The sequence below is a fragment of the Podarcis liolepis genome (genome assembly GCF_965112155.1).
Source record: "Podarcis liolepis genome assembly, chromosome: 15".
Lineage (NCBI taxonomy): Eukaryota > Metazoa > Chordata > Lepidosauria > Squamata > Lacertidae > Podarcis > Podarcis liolepis.
The window spans coordinates 15,452,748-15,469,414 of NC_139566.1; the positions used below are offsets into that span (position 1 = coordinate 15,452,748).

A 16,667-nucleotide genomic window follows, 5' to 3' on the forward strand; every position below is an offset into this window, starting at 1 on the left:
TGCTTGTCCTGGGCCAAGTGGCTGCTGCATGTGAATCTATATTTCCCACTATGCTCCAGAACAGTGGAAGCATCAGGCATTGTGAGGGCACTGTCCGAAATCTTAAATGATGGCCTGATACCATCTATTGCTCTAGCCAGGAATAGCCATAGGCAGGAGAAGGGAGCTCTGGGGAAGGAGGAGAGCCCACTGAGGACTCATTCAGACCTGGAAACAGCCTCACAGAGGTTCTGCCTTCACCTCTCCCCCCACACCCTTATGCTCAAAAGGGGTTACTGGGATGTTGCTTTTACTTTATATATTTTGTGGTTCTGTATTTTGATTTTGTTCTGTGAGCTGCCCTGAGACCTCTGGGTATAGGGTGGTATATAAATTCAATCAATCAATCAATCAATCAATCAATCAATCAATCAATCAGTCAATGGCCATATCCCTCCTCTCTAAAGAAAAGAAGTCCAACAAATTTTGACTTCCAATCATAGCAGAGGTGCTCAAGCCCCCTGATCTTTTCTGTACAGTGGTACCTCTGGATTCGAACGGGATCTGTTCTGGAGCCCCGTTCGCATCCTGAAGCGAACGTAATACGTGACTGTGCATGCGCGTGTCGCGTTTCGCCACTTCCATGCATGCGCGTGATATCATTTTGAGCGTCTGCGCATGCGCGAGTGGCAAAACCCGGAAGTAACACGTTCCATTACTTCTGGGTCGCTGCGGAGCACAACCTGAAAATGCTCAACCTGAAGCGTATTCATTCCGAGGTGTGACTGTACATCCTTCTCCAATGCTCCAAACACCTTCACCCAGATACACGCCCCAAAGTCAAACATAAGAATAAATAAAATTTATTGGGCTCTTGAACCACTGGACTTCATTTGCTGTTCCACCTCTCCATTTCTGGGCCCAGAAGACGAGCTGCGGCTAATCCTGTGGCAGCCCCTGGATGTGGGCTCTTCCTCAGTGTGAGGAGGAACTCCGCATACCTCCATCGCAAATGACGCCGGCTATCCTAGGGTGGCGCTCCTCTCCAGGTGGCCCTTCCTAGAACTGATGGAGGTAAAGTCTATGCTACTGCTGAGGCACACGGCCCAGAGAGAAGACTACAAGTGGGTTGGCCCTTTTCCTCTCCTCCGCTCGACCCTGAGCTCACACTCGACCTTGAGATCACACGGCCGCCAGGCCTTCGCTGACAGGCATGTTGATGTGCGCCGTCAGCAGTGGTTCAGGCTCCCCCTCGTGCAACACAAACACCTGCAACACGAAGGAGATGAGAGGAGGGAGGGCCTGTGGTCGGCATGCCAATACAGCGGCCATCTTGGATTGCAAGTCAGCATACAAACTGGGAACAAGGCACAGGGAAGGCAGGCTTTTTCTTTTGACAGGCAAACCCCCCCCCCCAAGACTGAAACAACTGGGAAATCCATGGCATGGGAAGTCAAGGGGCAGGCCTGTCAGGAGTGGGGTGGGGAATCAAAGCAGGAACACTAACCTTAATAATATCCGAGGTCCCTTGTTCGCTCAGACACTCCACAAAGGTGGCCAGAGGGTAATTCAATCCTGGAACCAACATGGGAGTCTGCAGGGAGGCAAGAAAAATACAGGAAATTCTTATGGCAAGCAGCGTGTTGGGGAAGAGGGCTAAGAGCCCAAGGAGGGAGGCATGTAGCAAGGGGCAAATCTGTAACTCCAGCTGAGCCTGAGTTAGGGTTTTTGGCCAAAGTTGTTGAGCTATTTTTGCAAAATCTCAATAAAAAAAGTTTTTGAGCTATTTGTAAGGAAATCCATAATAATAATAACAATAAATTTATTATTTCTACCCCACCCATCTGGCTGGCTTTCAACAGCCGCTCTGGGTGGCTTCCAGCAGAATATTAAAATACAATGATTCATCAAATATTAAAAGCTTCCCTAAACAGGGATAACCTACACTTCCGACATGGGTTGCCATATGTCTGGATTTTCAAGGACATCTTAGTGTTTCCCGCCCGGACACCGCTTCCGACTGCTTAATCCCAGCTATGTCCTGGAAATTCCAGACGCATGACAACTCTACTCTGAGAAGGCCACTGGACTGGTTATACAGGGGGCCTGTGCAAAACATTTAGGAGAGGGAGTCAGGGGAGATCCAATTTAGGAGAAGGATGGAATTACCTTAAAGAAAGGATGCTCTATGGAGTAGAGTTTTTCATCATACAGGAAGCTGATGAGAAGGTTGGCGACTGCACGGGTATCTGACATGTTCTGGAGGTTAAGGGTCAACTTGAAGGTAGGGCCCATGCCCTGGACCTGCAGAAGGGAGAGAAGTGCATTATGGGAATGAGTGTGTGAGACAAAGGGGAATGAGGATTTGGGGGGGGGGGGAAGTGTCTCAGCAATGTCTCAACATTTCATCAAGAGGGGACTCTGGGTAATATCCAACCCAAAGGTGCCTCCGGACTTTCACTATTTTGCAGGGGAAAGCACATGGGAACTTTAGGTTTGCACAGCCCTAGCACAACAAATCCACTTTAAAAAAAAAGAACTGGACATTTTACGGTTTGGAAAGTGATTGGGAAATACAAAATATGGGATGAACAAATGATTAATGGGAAGAGGTATAAACATTCCTGCAAGTAAACCAGAATGAATGCTCATTAATGACCAGATATAATCAAACCTCCTCCTGAGGTCTGTGCAAGAAAATAAGGATGAATTCTCAATAAACAGGTAATCCAGAGGGACCCAAAATCAGATTAGGCCCACCGACGCCAATGAACTTGAGCTACTCCAGTTTATTGAGTTCAGTGAGTCTACTGTGAGCATGACTTAGTTGGATACAACAGCTCAAGCAAAGCCCATCCCTTCTCAAGAATTCCTAATTTACTCCATTTATTTATTTATTTTTAACTATTTTTATTTTCATTTTTAACAAAATTCTTATACATTTAAATCATTTTCAATTTTTACACATTTGAGATTACTTGAATCCCTGGACTTCCCCCACCCTCCCCTAGTTTCCCATTTTTAATTATTCTTTCTATTGCATCTAATCACATTTCCCCAATCCATTTTATCTCTTTTTTAGAACTTTAATTTTGTTTCATTATAAGTGTTATAACAATCCTGCTAGCGTTTTTAAATATTTACAGTGGTCTTTAAGATGCTCTATAATCCCTGCCCCCCATTCTTTACTGAATTTTTCCTCATCTTGGTGTCTGATCTTCACTGTCATCTTCGCCATTTCGGCACAGTCCATCATCTTGGTTATCCACTCTTCCCTGGCTGGGACCAATTTACTCCTTTTTTTAAAAGCAGCCCACCTTTTTTCTTGCACCATCCTCTGATTTAACACACTATTTCCTTTCCTCCCCTCACCCCATCCTGGGGTCACCCCTCCAGCTGTCTTCTCTTTTCCAGGGACTGGCGCCATTTTTAAGGAAGCCCACCTCGATTCAGACCAATCCTGTATTCATTTCCCCCTCCCTCTTCCTCCTCACCACAGCGTTCATCTTCAGCTGCTCCTGCGCCGACTCAGACACAGGCGTCATGTTGCACTGAAGCGCTTGGGCGTAGGCTCGGGCCGCCATGAGTCGGATGCGGCTCAGGTCCGTCTGAAACACCCGGTGCATGGCTGGGCGAGGGCGGGGGATGGGAAGGAAGCAAAGTGAAACAGGGAGGAGGGAGGAGAGAAATGAGACCTTCCCTTGTGCCATCATCAAAACACCCTCTGCCTGCAGAAATTAGGGGGTCTGTTGTGCTAGAGCACTTAGGTCCTAGAATCAATTCTGAGCATCTCTTTCCTGGCTGAGATCACCCACAAACCACGCTCCACATAAAGGTCTTCCTGCACCAGTTTGTATAAGGTAAAGGGACCCCTGACCATTAGGTCCAGTCGTGACCGACTCTGGGGTTGCGGTGCTCATCTCGCTCTATAGGCCGAGGGAGCCGGCGTTTGTCCGCAGACAGTTTCCGGGTCATGTGGCCAGCATGACTAAGCCGCTTCTGTCAAACCAGAGCAGCACACGGAAACGCCGTTTACCTTCCCGCCAGAGCGGTACCTATTTAACTACTTGCACTTTGATGTGCTTTCGAACTGCTAGGTTGGCAGGAGCAGGGACCGAGCAACGGGAGCTCACCCCGTCACGGGGATTCAAACCGCCGACCTTCTGATCGGAAGGTCCTAGGCTCTATGGTTTAACCCACAGCGCCACCTGCGTCCCACCAGTTTGTATTCATAGCCACAAAATATGAACAGGGACTTTTGTGTTTAGCAGAATTCTCGGGGGTTCTTATGCTGCAACTGTAGAAAAATATGATCAAACACAGTTATGGTATTGAGATGTACAGGACTTGATGAATTGTTTGAACGAAATACTTTGTTCCGATACGCGAGATTGAACTCCAGGCCAAGACCAGCCAGCCCCTATGGAAGGAAGAAGCCTCAGCCAAAGAACATAAAGAAGAAGATAAAGATGAAGATTGGCAAAATAGATTATTAAACTATGCAGGACAAATCATTACAAAAATGGGCAATTGTTTAAAGCATATTTTTAAAGCTTTGTGTACAGATTTTTACATTAGTATAACTTTTAAAAGTCACCTGTAATAAGATGAAGAAGGTTTTAACATTGGATTGTTAAGTATATAAGGTTTTATGGATGTGCATAAACAAGTACATTGTAATGGAACCAAGGGGGGGGGAGTGGAGGGAAAATTCATGGTTTAATTTGGTTATGATTTTTTTCTGGTTTTTTAAAAAAATGTTATTTTTGGAAAATCAATAAATTATTATATAAAAAGGGGGGGGACCCCAACTAGCCATTTTTAAGGTTTATTCAAAGAGAGATTCCTAAAGCCTCTACATGTGTAAGGAGGGAATGTTTCCTGATCCAGAGACCATAGAGGAAGGAGCTAGGAGTTTGCATCTGGCAGGGATGTTGTGTGCCTGTAAGAGAGGCTGCCATGCTCCGAGACGCACTGCTCATGTGACTCACCCACACCACTCTCCCGCTCCCGTAGCGTCTGGTCCACATACAGCTTTGTCTTCTTGGGCACGTTGAGCTTGATGCTCTGGGCGACGGGGGCTCCGACAACCGCATCCCGCTTGTCAAACGTGGCAGTGCGTTTTAGGATCTTGATGATCAGGCCCCCGCCTAGGAGAAGAGCAGAAACTCATGTATGCGACTACAGCGGCAAGAATGCTACTCGCCCAAAAATGGAAAGAAGAAGAAGAAGTCCCAGCAAAGGAAGAATGGATACAAAAACTTATGGAATATGCAGAAATAGCTAAACTTACTGGAAGGATAAGAAATCAAGATAACAAACTTTTTATAAAATAATGGAAATGGTTTATTGAATAGTTACAGATAAATTGTAAGCAGATAAAAACATTGGCAGGATTCTTGTAATAACCTGCAGTTTCATAAGAGTATATATTTAAAGAAGATGAATAAATGAACAAATTAAGCTAATCTGGATATGTAGAAGATATTAAAAATAAAGTTAAGGAACTGCAGAAAGTGGGGGAAGGAAGTCAAGTTTTGAAATGTCAAAATGATTGTATAATCAGTGAACCGTATAAATCTGAAAACTATAAATAATTTTTTTTAAAAAAAAGAGAAGGGGGAGAAACGACAGATGGGCAAGGAGTCAAGTAGGACAGGGAAGTGCCTTCACTTGTTAGGCTCTCCACCCCTGTTCAATACAACCCACTCCAGCAAGTTTAGACCAACTGACTTTCTCCCAAGAAAGCCTGAGAGATGAGCATCTTCAGCAAAATTCTCAGCTGCAACTCGTTCTTCACAGCTTGGGCTCCATATCAGGAGGGACAACTGCATGCTGCAACCAGACTCTAGCTCTGTAGATTTCAAAGCTTCTGTGCTCAGGTACAGCTTACCCCTGAATGCTACCTGCTGGCTGCCCCCTGGGGAAGGGCAGAAGGTCGGGCTCAGTGCTCTGACTTCACAAGGCACAACATCTGCTCTTACCTTTGGTGGTCATGACAAGCGTGTTATCTTCCCTCCCATAGCGGCCGAAGCAGATGCTGCTGACAACGTCCTGGCAGCAGAAACAGAGAAAAAGAGATGAAGGTGGGTTGCTGCTTTTCGCAGGGAGAAGGAAGACAGGTGGGCTTGTCTTTGGTGTGGCCGTATAGCTTTCCTTTCTTTGATTTGGTCTTTGCCAGTAGTGCAGCACCTGCTTTTCATGCTGAAGGTCTGAGATTCAATCCCCAATGGCCTCTCCAGCTAGGAGGAAGGCTGGGAAGATCCTCTGCCTGAAACCCTGGAGAGCAGCGACCAATCAGTGGTAGCCAATACTGAGCTAGATGGACCAATGGTGTGACTTGGCCTTTGTCAGGTTCCCACATCCCTATGGGAGCTCTTTTGTCTTCTCGTGGCTCTCTCACTGCATCTCCACCCTCCCAGCCCAGGGCACCTCATCTCCTCCCAGGCTGCCTCCCTGCCAGCTCTCCTTCACCTCCTGTGGGTCCTCCCTCTGCCAAGAACAGTCTCCCTCTCCCTGTGTGCTCAGTTCAGGAGCTGAGAAGGGCCAGGAATGGCCCACAGCAGGTCCGGAACAGGTAGGCTGAGTGAGGATACAGCCTGTGAACTGTTACTGAAGAAGGGAACTGTAGGGGAGGCCATCTGCAGCAGGAAGGGTGCCTCTCGGGACCAAGGGAGTTTCTGCTTTGCATGCAGGTTGAATCCTCAACATCCCCAGTTTGAAAAGGGATCCTGGGCAAGAAGGACCAGTGGTGCGACCAAGTCAAAGGCAAGTTCCAATGCCTTACCAGACCCACATTCAACAGGAGCATAGGCGCCGACTCCATGGGGCTTGAGGGGGCCCGAGCCCCCTCAAAAATTCGTTTGGGGGGGCTCTGCCCCCCCAATAATCTCCGGCGCCCCTCCAGCAGAGCGCCATCGCCGCCCCTCCCCCAGCCCAAAATGCACAGGGAGGGTCGGGCTGCATGCCTCCTGCCCTCCCTCCCGAGCAAAAGCTCCACCCAATTTCCTTTGGAGCTGATTAATAGGCGCAGCACGCTCTCCCCTATTCGCTCACGAGGAGGCGGCGCCACTTTATTTGCATATTCATGAGCTTATTTATTATTCATGAGCTTTCCCGGGCCCCCCCCCCCCCAATATTTTTTGTAAGTCCGCGTCCCTGAACAGGAGCCATGTTTTCCAGGAACTTACTCAAGGAGTCTTGGTTCTCTAGTTCTCCTGTTTCAATCCCACAGATGACAAACACACATCCCGTTAGAGTGAGGGATGAGACAGAGCAGCCTGGGCTCCGAGAAACAAACATAGTGTCTCACACACAAACACCTCCCCCACCCACGCTGCGACCAGCTCCTGTGCCAAACCACCAGAATGCCCTCATTCAGCCCTGAATGTGGGCACCCCCTGTTCCTGCCTCTCACCTGCGTTTGGATGATGTTCACAAGGTTCTTGTCCTGGTATATGTGCACCTCCATATTGGCCAAGGCAACCAGCACAGCATGGAAGCTCTGGAACTTCTCATCTATGGGACTCAAAGTGATGGGGGTGGCTGGCAACGGGACCACCCAGAGCTTCTTCCCCTGCCACGAGAAAAAGACATTCAGGAACCCGACAGAACAGCTTCTCCGACCTGGACCCCAATTGATTTCCTTGCTAATTAAGGCCCCCCACTAGGATTACCCTTCTTTTAACAAGATCCTCCTTTAAAACAGAATTGAGCACAGCAATAGCACCACCTGGGGACCACATGCATACACTTACACAACACAATGCCCTTCAATGTACCTTGGCTCCATTCACTTAACTCTAATGCACCTTGAGTTCCAGAAGTGAGCCAAGGTTCAAGTTAAGAGCTGCTGCCTTCAGTTGACAGTTTGAGGTGAGGCAGATTGCCAAAGCTGTGGCCAGTAATTAAAGCTGCCCTCCACCCCATGACCCCACAACCTTCTGAGTAAAGCTTTGAAGGGTTTCGTCGGAGCAGGCCACCACAATGTTCTTTTGGACCCAGGACAAGCCCACGGCTTGAGAACTCAGCTCAATGCAGTATTTATGTCGCTTGGAGTTCCTGCGTGGGAGAGAAAGACAGCAATGGCAGGTCAAGTCCAGGCCTGGCCTCCTTGTGGTCAGCAAAGCAGGCAACTCCAGTGCCAAGATGGGTGATGCACAAGATATGGGGCTTTTCCTTGCCATATTCTTAAGAGCTTGCTCTGAAACTTGTCAGCCTCCCTCTTCAACCCATCAGGCCCTCTCTGCCCTCCCAAAACACCCCCAGCAGCTCCTCCTCTGCCCACCTGCGGAGGATGTAGATGCACCCATTACGGCAGGCCACTATGAGCCGATATTCCACATCGTACTGTCCTGTGACGTCCAGAAAGGCTGGCACGCTTGGTACCTTTGTCTGCCATTAAAAAAGGAAAACAGTGCTGAAGCCGGATACTGCCCCACTCCCTGGCATGTTGCCTCGCAGGGGACAGACGCGAGAGGGACCTATTTTAAATAGTCACATCACCAGGATGGGATTGGCAGGCGGGTGGTCACCCCTGGGCAGTTTTGAGGGTTTTCTAGTTGAAACAGACACCCCCATTCGTTACCAATATCCCTGCCACTGAAACTCAGCCTCCTGAGATTTCACAGACATGGGCCACAGCATTCAAACCTACAAAATCTAGAAACCTGCTCTTTGTTGTCATTTTTAAACCGGAAGCCATGCAATCAGTGGAGGTTGGCGCTTACCAGAACTGATAGGGCACAAGGCAACAGTAACTGGAGCCAGACAAGTGCAGCCACACTTCTAAGTAAGGAAACAGTGAAGTGGAGGTTGGCAAAAGCCAGACTAAGGTTGGTAGTGCAGTGTCCCAATCGCCTTCATGGTCTAGCTCCCACTACAGGGAATGGTGAATTCAACAGCTTATTGTTTTATTCATTCATTGCATTTGTATCCCACACTTCCTCCCAGGGAGGAAATTTGTAAAAATATTCCTTTTGCATCCTCATAACATCCCTCGGTGGTAGGTTAAGGCTGAAATATGATGGCTGCCCAAGATCGCCCAGTTAACTTCAGGGTTGGGAGCAAATCTGAAAGCAGATCTCCTCAGTCCCGACTCCAATACTCGATTCCCACAACATTGTCTTGAATTCTGCAACTGGTTGTTGCAATTGTGAGGAACACCAGAGCAAGCGGCTTCCGCTTAGCCTCAAAGGGCATAAGGCAGAGAACAAAATGGCCCTCTCTTCCCCCTCTTGAAATAAGCATGCTATTGAGCTTCAGAGCACTCCTCTCCAGGGCCTCACCTGCACCAGCATACTGAAGGGCTCAGGATCCAAGATTATGATGTCGCTGTTCTCCGTCCCAAGCACCAGGCAGCTGATAGAGCCCTCGTCTGCCACGCTCTTCTTCAGGGTAGTCATGCAGGTAATCAGTGACTGAAAGATAAGGAGGGGCAAAGGGGCAACTTTATGCATCAAGAGAGGTGAACCCCAAGGGACTAGGATATGTTTCCCGGCCATGGGCAACTGGTTCTGTAAGTGCACTTCCAATCTGGGACATTTGGGGGCATGGGAACCTTGTGCCTAACCCTTTTGCCACTTGACTGCCCCAAGTTGTGATTTTAAAAGATCTGTCACCTAAGCAAGGCCATTCTTGGCTTCAGGGAAGAGTTGGCAGTATTTGCCTGGGATCAACCAAACAGCATCCCAAACCTCTTCCTCTTCTGGGATGTTCAGGGCAGGAGTGGATATGGAACATCAGAGTACACACCTGGCGCTTGAGCGGCTGCATTTTATACTGGTTCACAAAGGACTCCATCTCAGGAGGGTCAAGGGCCAGGAACCTGCAGAGCAGATGGGGAAGGTGATGAAAGGAGCCCAGGGTCCCAGCCCACACAGGGGGGGGGAGGGAGAGGGAGAGGGAGAGGGAGAGGGAGAGGGAGAGGGAGAGGGAGAGAGACGGCCTTCAACAGAGGATGAAAAAAGGAGACCATTTCTCACAATCAAAGCTGTGTTCCCATCAGCCTGAAGCAGAGAACTTGGGCTGGAGTGGGCTTTACAGGAACATCCAAAACTGCCTTGTACTGAGTCAGAGCACTGGTCAATCTAACTCAGTATTGACTACACTGACTGGCAGCAGTTCTCCAGGATTTCTGGCAGGAGTTTTCCCAGCCCTGCCTGGAGATTCCCAGCCCTGCCCACACCAAAGAACTCACCTCAAGGACTGCACTGACAAGGGCGGCTCCGTATTTTCTTTGTCTGCGTTTTCCCTGTTGAGACACATCAGGCAAGTCAGGAGGGAGAGCCTTGGGCTTCTGTGGCTCATGCCAGTGTGGCACAGTGAACAGTCCTGAACCACAGAGCCCTAGGCAAGCTTGTTCGCCCTGAGCCTCTGCATCTCTAGTCAATTAAATGGGAGCTTTCATAGCCCAAACATGTGGGGGTGACCAAAAAGCGGATTATAAAGCATATTTTTTTGCATGCCAATGTAAGAAATAACCCCCCCCTCCGCCTGGCATGCTCTCCATTCCCACCTGCCCCTAGTTGACCCCCAAGCCTTGTTTGCTTATCCTCCTGATGTTTAGAGATGGCTCAGAAGACTTGGTCTCGCCCTGCCCAGCTTCAGAGCTCCTTACCGGATCATCTCCAGTGTCTCCTTCATTGACAGAAGGTCAACCTTGTCCTACCAAGAGAGAAGGAGGACAGTCAACGGCTGCTCCCTACAAGAGAGGCAGACTTAAGAAACTGGAAGGACTGCTGGTGATGAATCAGAAACCAAGAGGGATTTGCACTCCAATTAAACAATTGTATTTATATCCCACTTTTCACCCAAGCAGCTCAGGGTGGCAGACGTGGTTCTCCCCCTTCACATCTGATCCTCACAACAACCTTGTGAAGTAGGTCAGACTGAGGGACGACGACTGGCCCAAGCCCTGAGCTTCACAGCCGAGTGCGATTTGAATCCTGGTCTCCCCTGCCCTAGTTCAACACTCTAACCCAGGAATGGGAAACTGTTTCCAGTCCAAGGGCCACATTCCATCCCAAGTGACTTTCTAGGGCCAAGTGGTGGGCAGAGCCAGCAGCAAAAATGGATGGAGCAATGGATACAAATTTTATATTTTCATGCAGTTTCAACACAACCCTTTTTTGCCCTCCATACAGGCAAGCAAGAGGCATCATAGAACATATTCCAGCCTTGCAAAAGCACCCAGGAAGGGTGAAAAAGCAGGTCTAGTAAGGGGTATGGTCTGGGGGTGGAGGCTACGGCCTTGAGAGAGACCCGAGAGCCAGGCAGAGAGGGCTGGAAGTTCACCACTTCTGCTCCAACCACACTGGCCCTCAGGCAGGAAGGATGGGAGGGAAGGTACCTAAAGACCCATGACCAAAGGGGTTCTGGCTAGCAGACAGCTTCCCCAAGCCCTCCCTCCTCCTCCTCACCTCCTTTGCCTGCTCCCAGACATCCTTCTCTGTGGAGTTGACTTCCAAGGGGGGCAGAGCATAGCGGAAGTAGGGGCGCATGTTCTTGTACACGTAGATGTAGGGACCGGCAGCCACCCCCACAGCAGGAACACACAGTTCATGACGCTCCATCAGGAAGGCAGCCACACTTGTGGGCAAGTCCAACAGGACATTCTCGCTCAGGAGGTCCATGCCGTGGTACACCTTCAGCTTCATCTCATGTCCTGTAGGGCCCAAGTCGCCCACCACCAGCTGGGAAAGGGGAAAAGCAAAACAACAACTAGGAGCCTCCTTGAATAATACCCAAGGATGCATGTCCCTTTGAAGGCTCTGAAACCTACCGTATTTTTCGCCCTATAGGACGCACTTTTTCCCCTCCAAAAATGAAGGGGAAATGTGTGTGCGTCTTATGGGGCGAATGCAGGTTTCGCTGAAGCCTGGAGAGCGAGAGGGGTCGGTGCGCACCGACCCCTCTCGCTCTCCAGGCTTCACAGACCTCTCCGCAAGCAGCAGGAGCGCTCCCGCTGCTTGTGGAGAGTTGCCTGCATGCCGAAGCCTGCGCGCGCTGAGATCAGCGTGTCCAGGCTTCGCGGACCTCTCCGCAAGTAGCGGGAGCCAGCGCTGGGCTCCCACGGCTTGCAGAGAGCTGCCTGTTTGGGGGCTGGGGTCGGGGGAAGCTCGGGCCTCCCCCGCCCCAGCCCCGCGCCTGGGGGGGAAATAATTTTTTCCCTTTATTTCCCCCCCAAAAAACTAGGTGTGCCTTATGGGACGGTGCGTCCTATAGGGCGAAAAATACGGTAAATCGATAAACCTAAAAGCAAGCAGGTAAAAGGAACAAAGAGGAGACTAGGAACGTGCACTCAAAATCTACACAAGAAAAATGGTATTCATGCAACAAAAGCCTATTAGGCCAGATGGAGAGGTAGAGAAAGAAGGGAAGAGGCACCTAAAAAGCAGCAGATTTGCAGGTGTGATGAATATGGGCAGTACAAGAGAAGGGTTTGTGGATGTGACAGCGACAGTTCCCTTACCTTACAGTCTCCATCACCATGCAGGTCAGCCAGGGCTGGAAAAGACAGCAGAAACTGTATCAGCCCCATTAAAAAGACCCACACATAAACAGGGCAGAGGGCAGAGGAGCCCCATCCCCCCCCCAAAGCTACTATTTTTATAAGGATACCAGGCAACATCCCCTGTTGAAAGTAAAGTCACCTGCAATTGACTTCACCCCAGAGGCACACCCCTCCATTGTCCCCCAAGATAGACAGATGCAAACAACAGAATTGTTAAGAAAATATAGGTTAATGCAAGTCTCCTGCAGATGCAGGTAAGTCAACAGGGAGGCACACAGCTTTAGCAGAAACTGGGATGCTGGAATGGAAGGAGCTTCTCTGGAGCTGTTCGAATAGGGAAAATTAACTATATGCTTTCATGAGATCAACAGAAGTGAGTGACTTCCCTTGTTGGAGAACCCCTACTATTGTCCTGAGGCTTTCCATGTGTTTCTTTACCTTTAAATCAAAGCAAACAAAGTAGATACCAGAGAATTTAAGTACTGTATTGTAGTACCTGTTCCATAATCCGAATACTGGTAGATACTGAAATTCAAGGAAATAATAGACTTCTCCAAAACCCCCAAAATGCCTTGAATTGACACTGTGGGAGAATAACATACCTCCCCCAACCCTTGAAAGCTTTAAAATCAGCCAAGTGTCCACAGAAGAATCTCCACCATCCAGGAGAAGTAAAAGCAGGTGAGGAAAGGATGCAATATGGTTGGCGCTACACTTTCCTCAACCACACAGTGGTGTAGCACCCTCTGGTGGAACGAAGGGTGACATGGTGAGCCCAACATTACCATAAGGGGATGGCGCACCTTCTGGTGGGCATGAGGATCAACACTGCTGACCTCGGTTATCCACAATGCCATCGCTTCTTGATGTTGGAATGAGGGGTGCTTCACTAGCCTCGACTGCCCAGAAGATGGGGTGTCTTCTGACGAGCTTCAGTCATACAGCCATAGAACCATAGAACCGTAGAGTTGGAAGGGATCCTGAGGGTCATCAAGTCCAACCCCCATTGATCAATGTGGATGATCAACTTTGTTTGCATTAACTTCTACTAGGGCTTCTCAGGCCACTCCCTCAATTTTTCTTTTTAGAGATCCAAATGGTGACACTGGTCGGCACTGGTCAGCCATTGCCTCCCTGTCCAGCCATTCTATGGGTAGAAACTGGATGCCTCCCTTCCATTGGACAAAAAAAGAAAGACGCAGCTCTGAACATGTGCAGACAGCATTTCCTATACTACTAAGCCACATCTGATCCCCACATGTCTGCTATTGGAGGCAACAAATTCCAGGACAGAGGATGCAGCCTTATAAAAAGAGTGGTTCTCAGACTGAGTCTTATTCCTTATTCCCACAATGGGCCAGAGCAATGTTACATTATGGAGCATTCTGGGAGATCTATATGACAGCTCCCAGTTGTCTGGTACTGATTCAGAGCTCTGCTGTCAGGTAAACCCACCAAGGCACACAGGAGAGGGCCCACCAAAGACCACTCAAGTCTGCTGGGACCTATCCTTGCCTTCCTTCCTTAACCACTTCCACCAAAGCAAGCTGTCACAAAGTAGGCATTGCTCGTGCTGCAGTGCAGAAAACAAAATATGCTTTTACCTACTGCAAACCCAGGGAAAACCAGCAGATAGTCAAAACTATGCCCGTCTCAACCACTGTACATTATGATCGCCATATTCACCCATCAAAACAGGAAAGAGACAATGCTTATTAAGGAGAGAGAAAACGAACTCAGACTTACTGACGCAAGAGGAAAAGGTGTAGAGGCTGGCCACTGGGTCGTAGTGGGCATCCAGCCATTTGGAATTGGCTTGAATGCTGCAATGGATGAAGGAAAGGTTGAAAAATGTGCAAAATGAAATATATTGCAGACAGTTTCAGCCCAGAGAGCCAATTCTCTAGGAGTCTCTGTTCACACCTGACCTAAATCCCTCCAAACCATGAAGCTTCCACAGAGTGGTGACAGACACTCAGAAGTCTTGATTTTCTGCCACAAAAATCAGTGTGTTCTGAAAGAACCCAGGAGTCCTGACTCTGTTTCTTTGTCTTTCTCTCATATACACAATTCCAAGTTGCACCCCTCTTACAGCTCATCGTGATTCTCTCTCATGCAGCTGGGCAAAGAACTCCTCAAAGTCTTTGAATCTGCAATTCTGTGCACAAATACCTGGGAACAAGCTCCGTTGAGCTCAATGGGACTGACTTCTGAGTCGACATGCCCAGGATTGGTGCTGTTTATTTGTATCCTGTCTTTCATTCAAGGAGCTGACGGTGTCATACACAGTTCTAAATATATTAAGGATGAGGATGTTCTTGTGAACTAGATGGGTTTATTCTCATTCAAAAATCTATTATGTCCAGCAAACATTTCTCTCCCAGGAGTCAAACAGATACTGATGGGGCAAAGCTCCCACCCGTGCAAAAAAAAGCAATTTGCCTACATTTTTTGCCTCCCTTCTTCCCCCCAATATTGTCACTACCCACAGCCAGAAAAATACAAACCAGTTCCTTAGGCAAAACGAATGCGGCAAAAGACTCACTTCCATATTATCTACATGTCCTCATCACCCGCTATACTGGGGTTTTGAGCAGTTCATCTATGCCTGGTTGACACCTTTTTTATTTAGATGAAGAGGTTGCTCTGTGCGTTTGACAGATGCACTTGGGGGCAGAAACGGAGCAGACAAAGAAGTTCTCTTCTGCACGGAAATGGGCTGATGTTGGGAACCGGCAGCACCTGTTGGATTTCTGCCTGCCTCCGTGGTGCAGCTGCGACAGGGCTCCTCCTCGGGGGTGAGATAGAGGGGGAGGAACTGGTCACAGTGCAGACACGCGTCACCAACCAGGGGGGGTGGAATGGAAACCAAAACAAACGCATGCGCACCCACTTTTCTTCTAGGGAACCCAGGAGTCCGACCTGCAGGCACCAGCCTCCTCCCCCCTCCTCCCTCGCCAGCGCAGGCAAGACTCCTGAAAGCGGGGAGGGGACGGGGGGGCAAGTGAAAAAGAGGAAGGGGGGAGCAGCTGCCCTCGAAAACGCGACCTCTCCGGGCTTTACCCGTCGCCAGCGGCTCCCGAGGACGACGAAGGCAGCGCCGCGGCCGCCATGGATAAGCCAGGGGATCCGTCGCCATGGAAACCCCGCGGGAGCCAATGAGTGCGCCGAGAAAAGGAGTCCCGCCCCTCCCAGCAGAAGTCCGCGCGCTCATAGACTTGCGGAGAGTTGAAGACTAACACGCAAGCACACTCCCAAGCAGCTTCCGGGCTGACTTGGCCGGTCCACAGAGCAATTTGAAAAGGATTTGCGACAAAAACTAAGGGCTGGGCCAGACACACTACGAGTGCTACGTTGCCTCAAACGCACAGAAGGGGCTCCGAGGGGCCATCTAGTCCAACCCCCTGCAGTGCAGGAATCTCAACTAGCTCATCCATGGCTGGTGGCCATCCAGCCTCTGCTTAAAAACCTCCAGAGAAGGAGAGTCCACCACATTTAGGAGGAGTCCATTCCACAGTTGAACAGCTTTTCCTGTCAGAAAGTTCTTCCCAATGTTGAGTCGGAATCTCCTTTGTTGTAACTTGAAGCCCTTGGTTTGAGTCCTACCCTCCCCAGCAGATCAAAACAAGCTCGCTGCATCTTCCATGCGACAGACCTTAAGAGATTTGCCTCTTCTTCTCCAGGGTAAACATGCCCGGCTCCTTCAACTGCACCCCATCTTGGTTGCCCTCCCTATCAACACTTTCCTGTTTGTGGGCATACACAATTCTGACCATGCTAAGCCTCCTGATGTATATTTTGCTTTGGGAGGCTTAGTTTGGTCAGAACTGAGTATACACTTCCAGAGTTAACACTAAATACAATACTTCTGGTAAATGAGCCATGATAGCTTCTATAGGGCCGTGAAATTTTTGTGTCCCGGGCTTTTTAGACTCATTTACCCATGTACTATCAGAAACAAAAGGGGCGTATTGGGGACATGAATTTCCCCCCAGCTCTCCTACCCGAATACCTTGCTCCTATTTTTACTTGGCTTCCAAAATCTCATTGGAATTTACCCACCCAACAACTGCTGCTTTTATCCCTCCCCCAACACTACTAACAGCACACAACAGCTACCTGAGCTTCCCCACCCCTCAATTTTTCCACAAAAGCTGCCCTGTTTTGCCCAGTA

General features: G+C 49.1%; 1 protein-coding gene across 6 annotated transcripts; it reads right to left on the bottom strand.

Annotated features, from left to right (window-relative positions):
- Window positions 1-826: 826 nt before the first annotated feature.
- BBS1 (Bardet-Biedl syndrome 1) lies at window positions 827-15,681 on the bottom strand. 6 transcript variants are annotated; one of them, XM_083477929.1, is made up of 17 exons: window positions 15,557-15,681; window positions 14,240-14,316; window positions 12,452-12,486; window positions 11,400-11,672; window positions 10,598-10,644; window positions 10,178-10,231; window positions 9,733-9,805; window positions 9,267-9,398; window positions 8,267-8,373; window positions 7,920-8,040; window positions 7,397-7,555; window positions 5,964-6,033; window positions 4,971-5,129; window positions 3,474-3,607; window positions 2,149-2,283; window positions 1,487-1,573; window positions 827-1,248 (listed from the first exon to the last, which is right to left on the bottom strand). In XM_083477929.1, the coding sequence occupies exons 1-17, from the start codon at window positions 15,604-15,606 to the stop codon at window positions 1,162-1,164; spliced, it is 1,800 nt and encodes a 599-aa protein (XP_083334055.1). In that variant the 5' UTR covers window positions 15,607-15,681; the 3' UTR covers window positions 827-1,161. The 6 variants fall into 6 exon arrangements, with proteins under 6 accessions (XP_083334055.1, XP_083334056.1, XP_083334059.1 ...); XM_083477930.1 differs by having other exon boundaries at window positions 11,400-11,757; window positions 12,232-12,486; window positions 15,557-15,641; XM_083477933.1 differs by having other exon boundaries at window positions 15,542-15,634.
- Window positions 15,682-16,667: the final 986 nt, after the last annotated feature.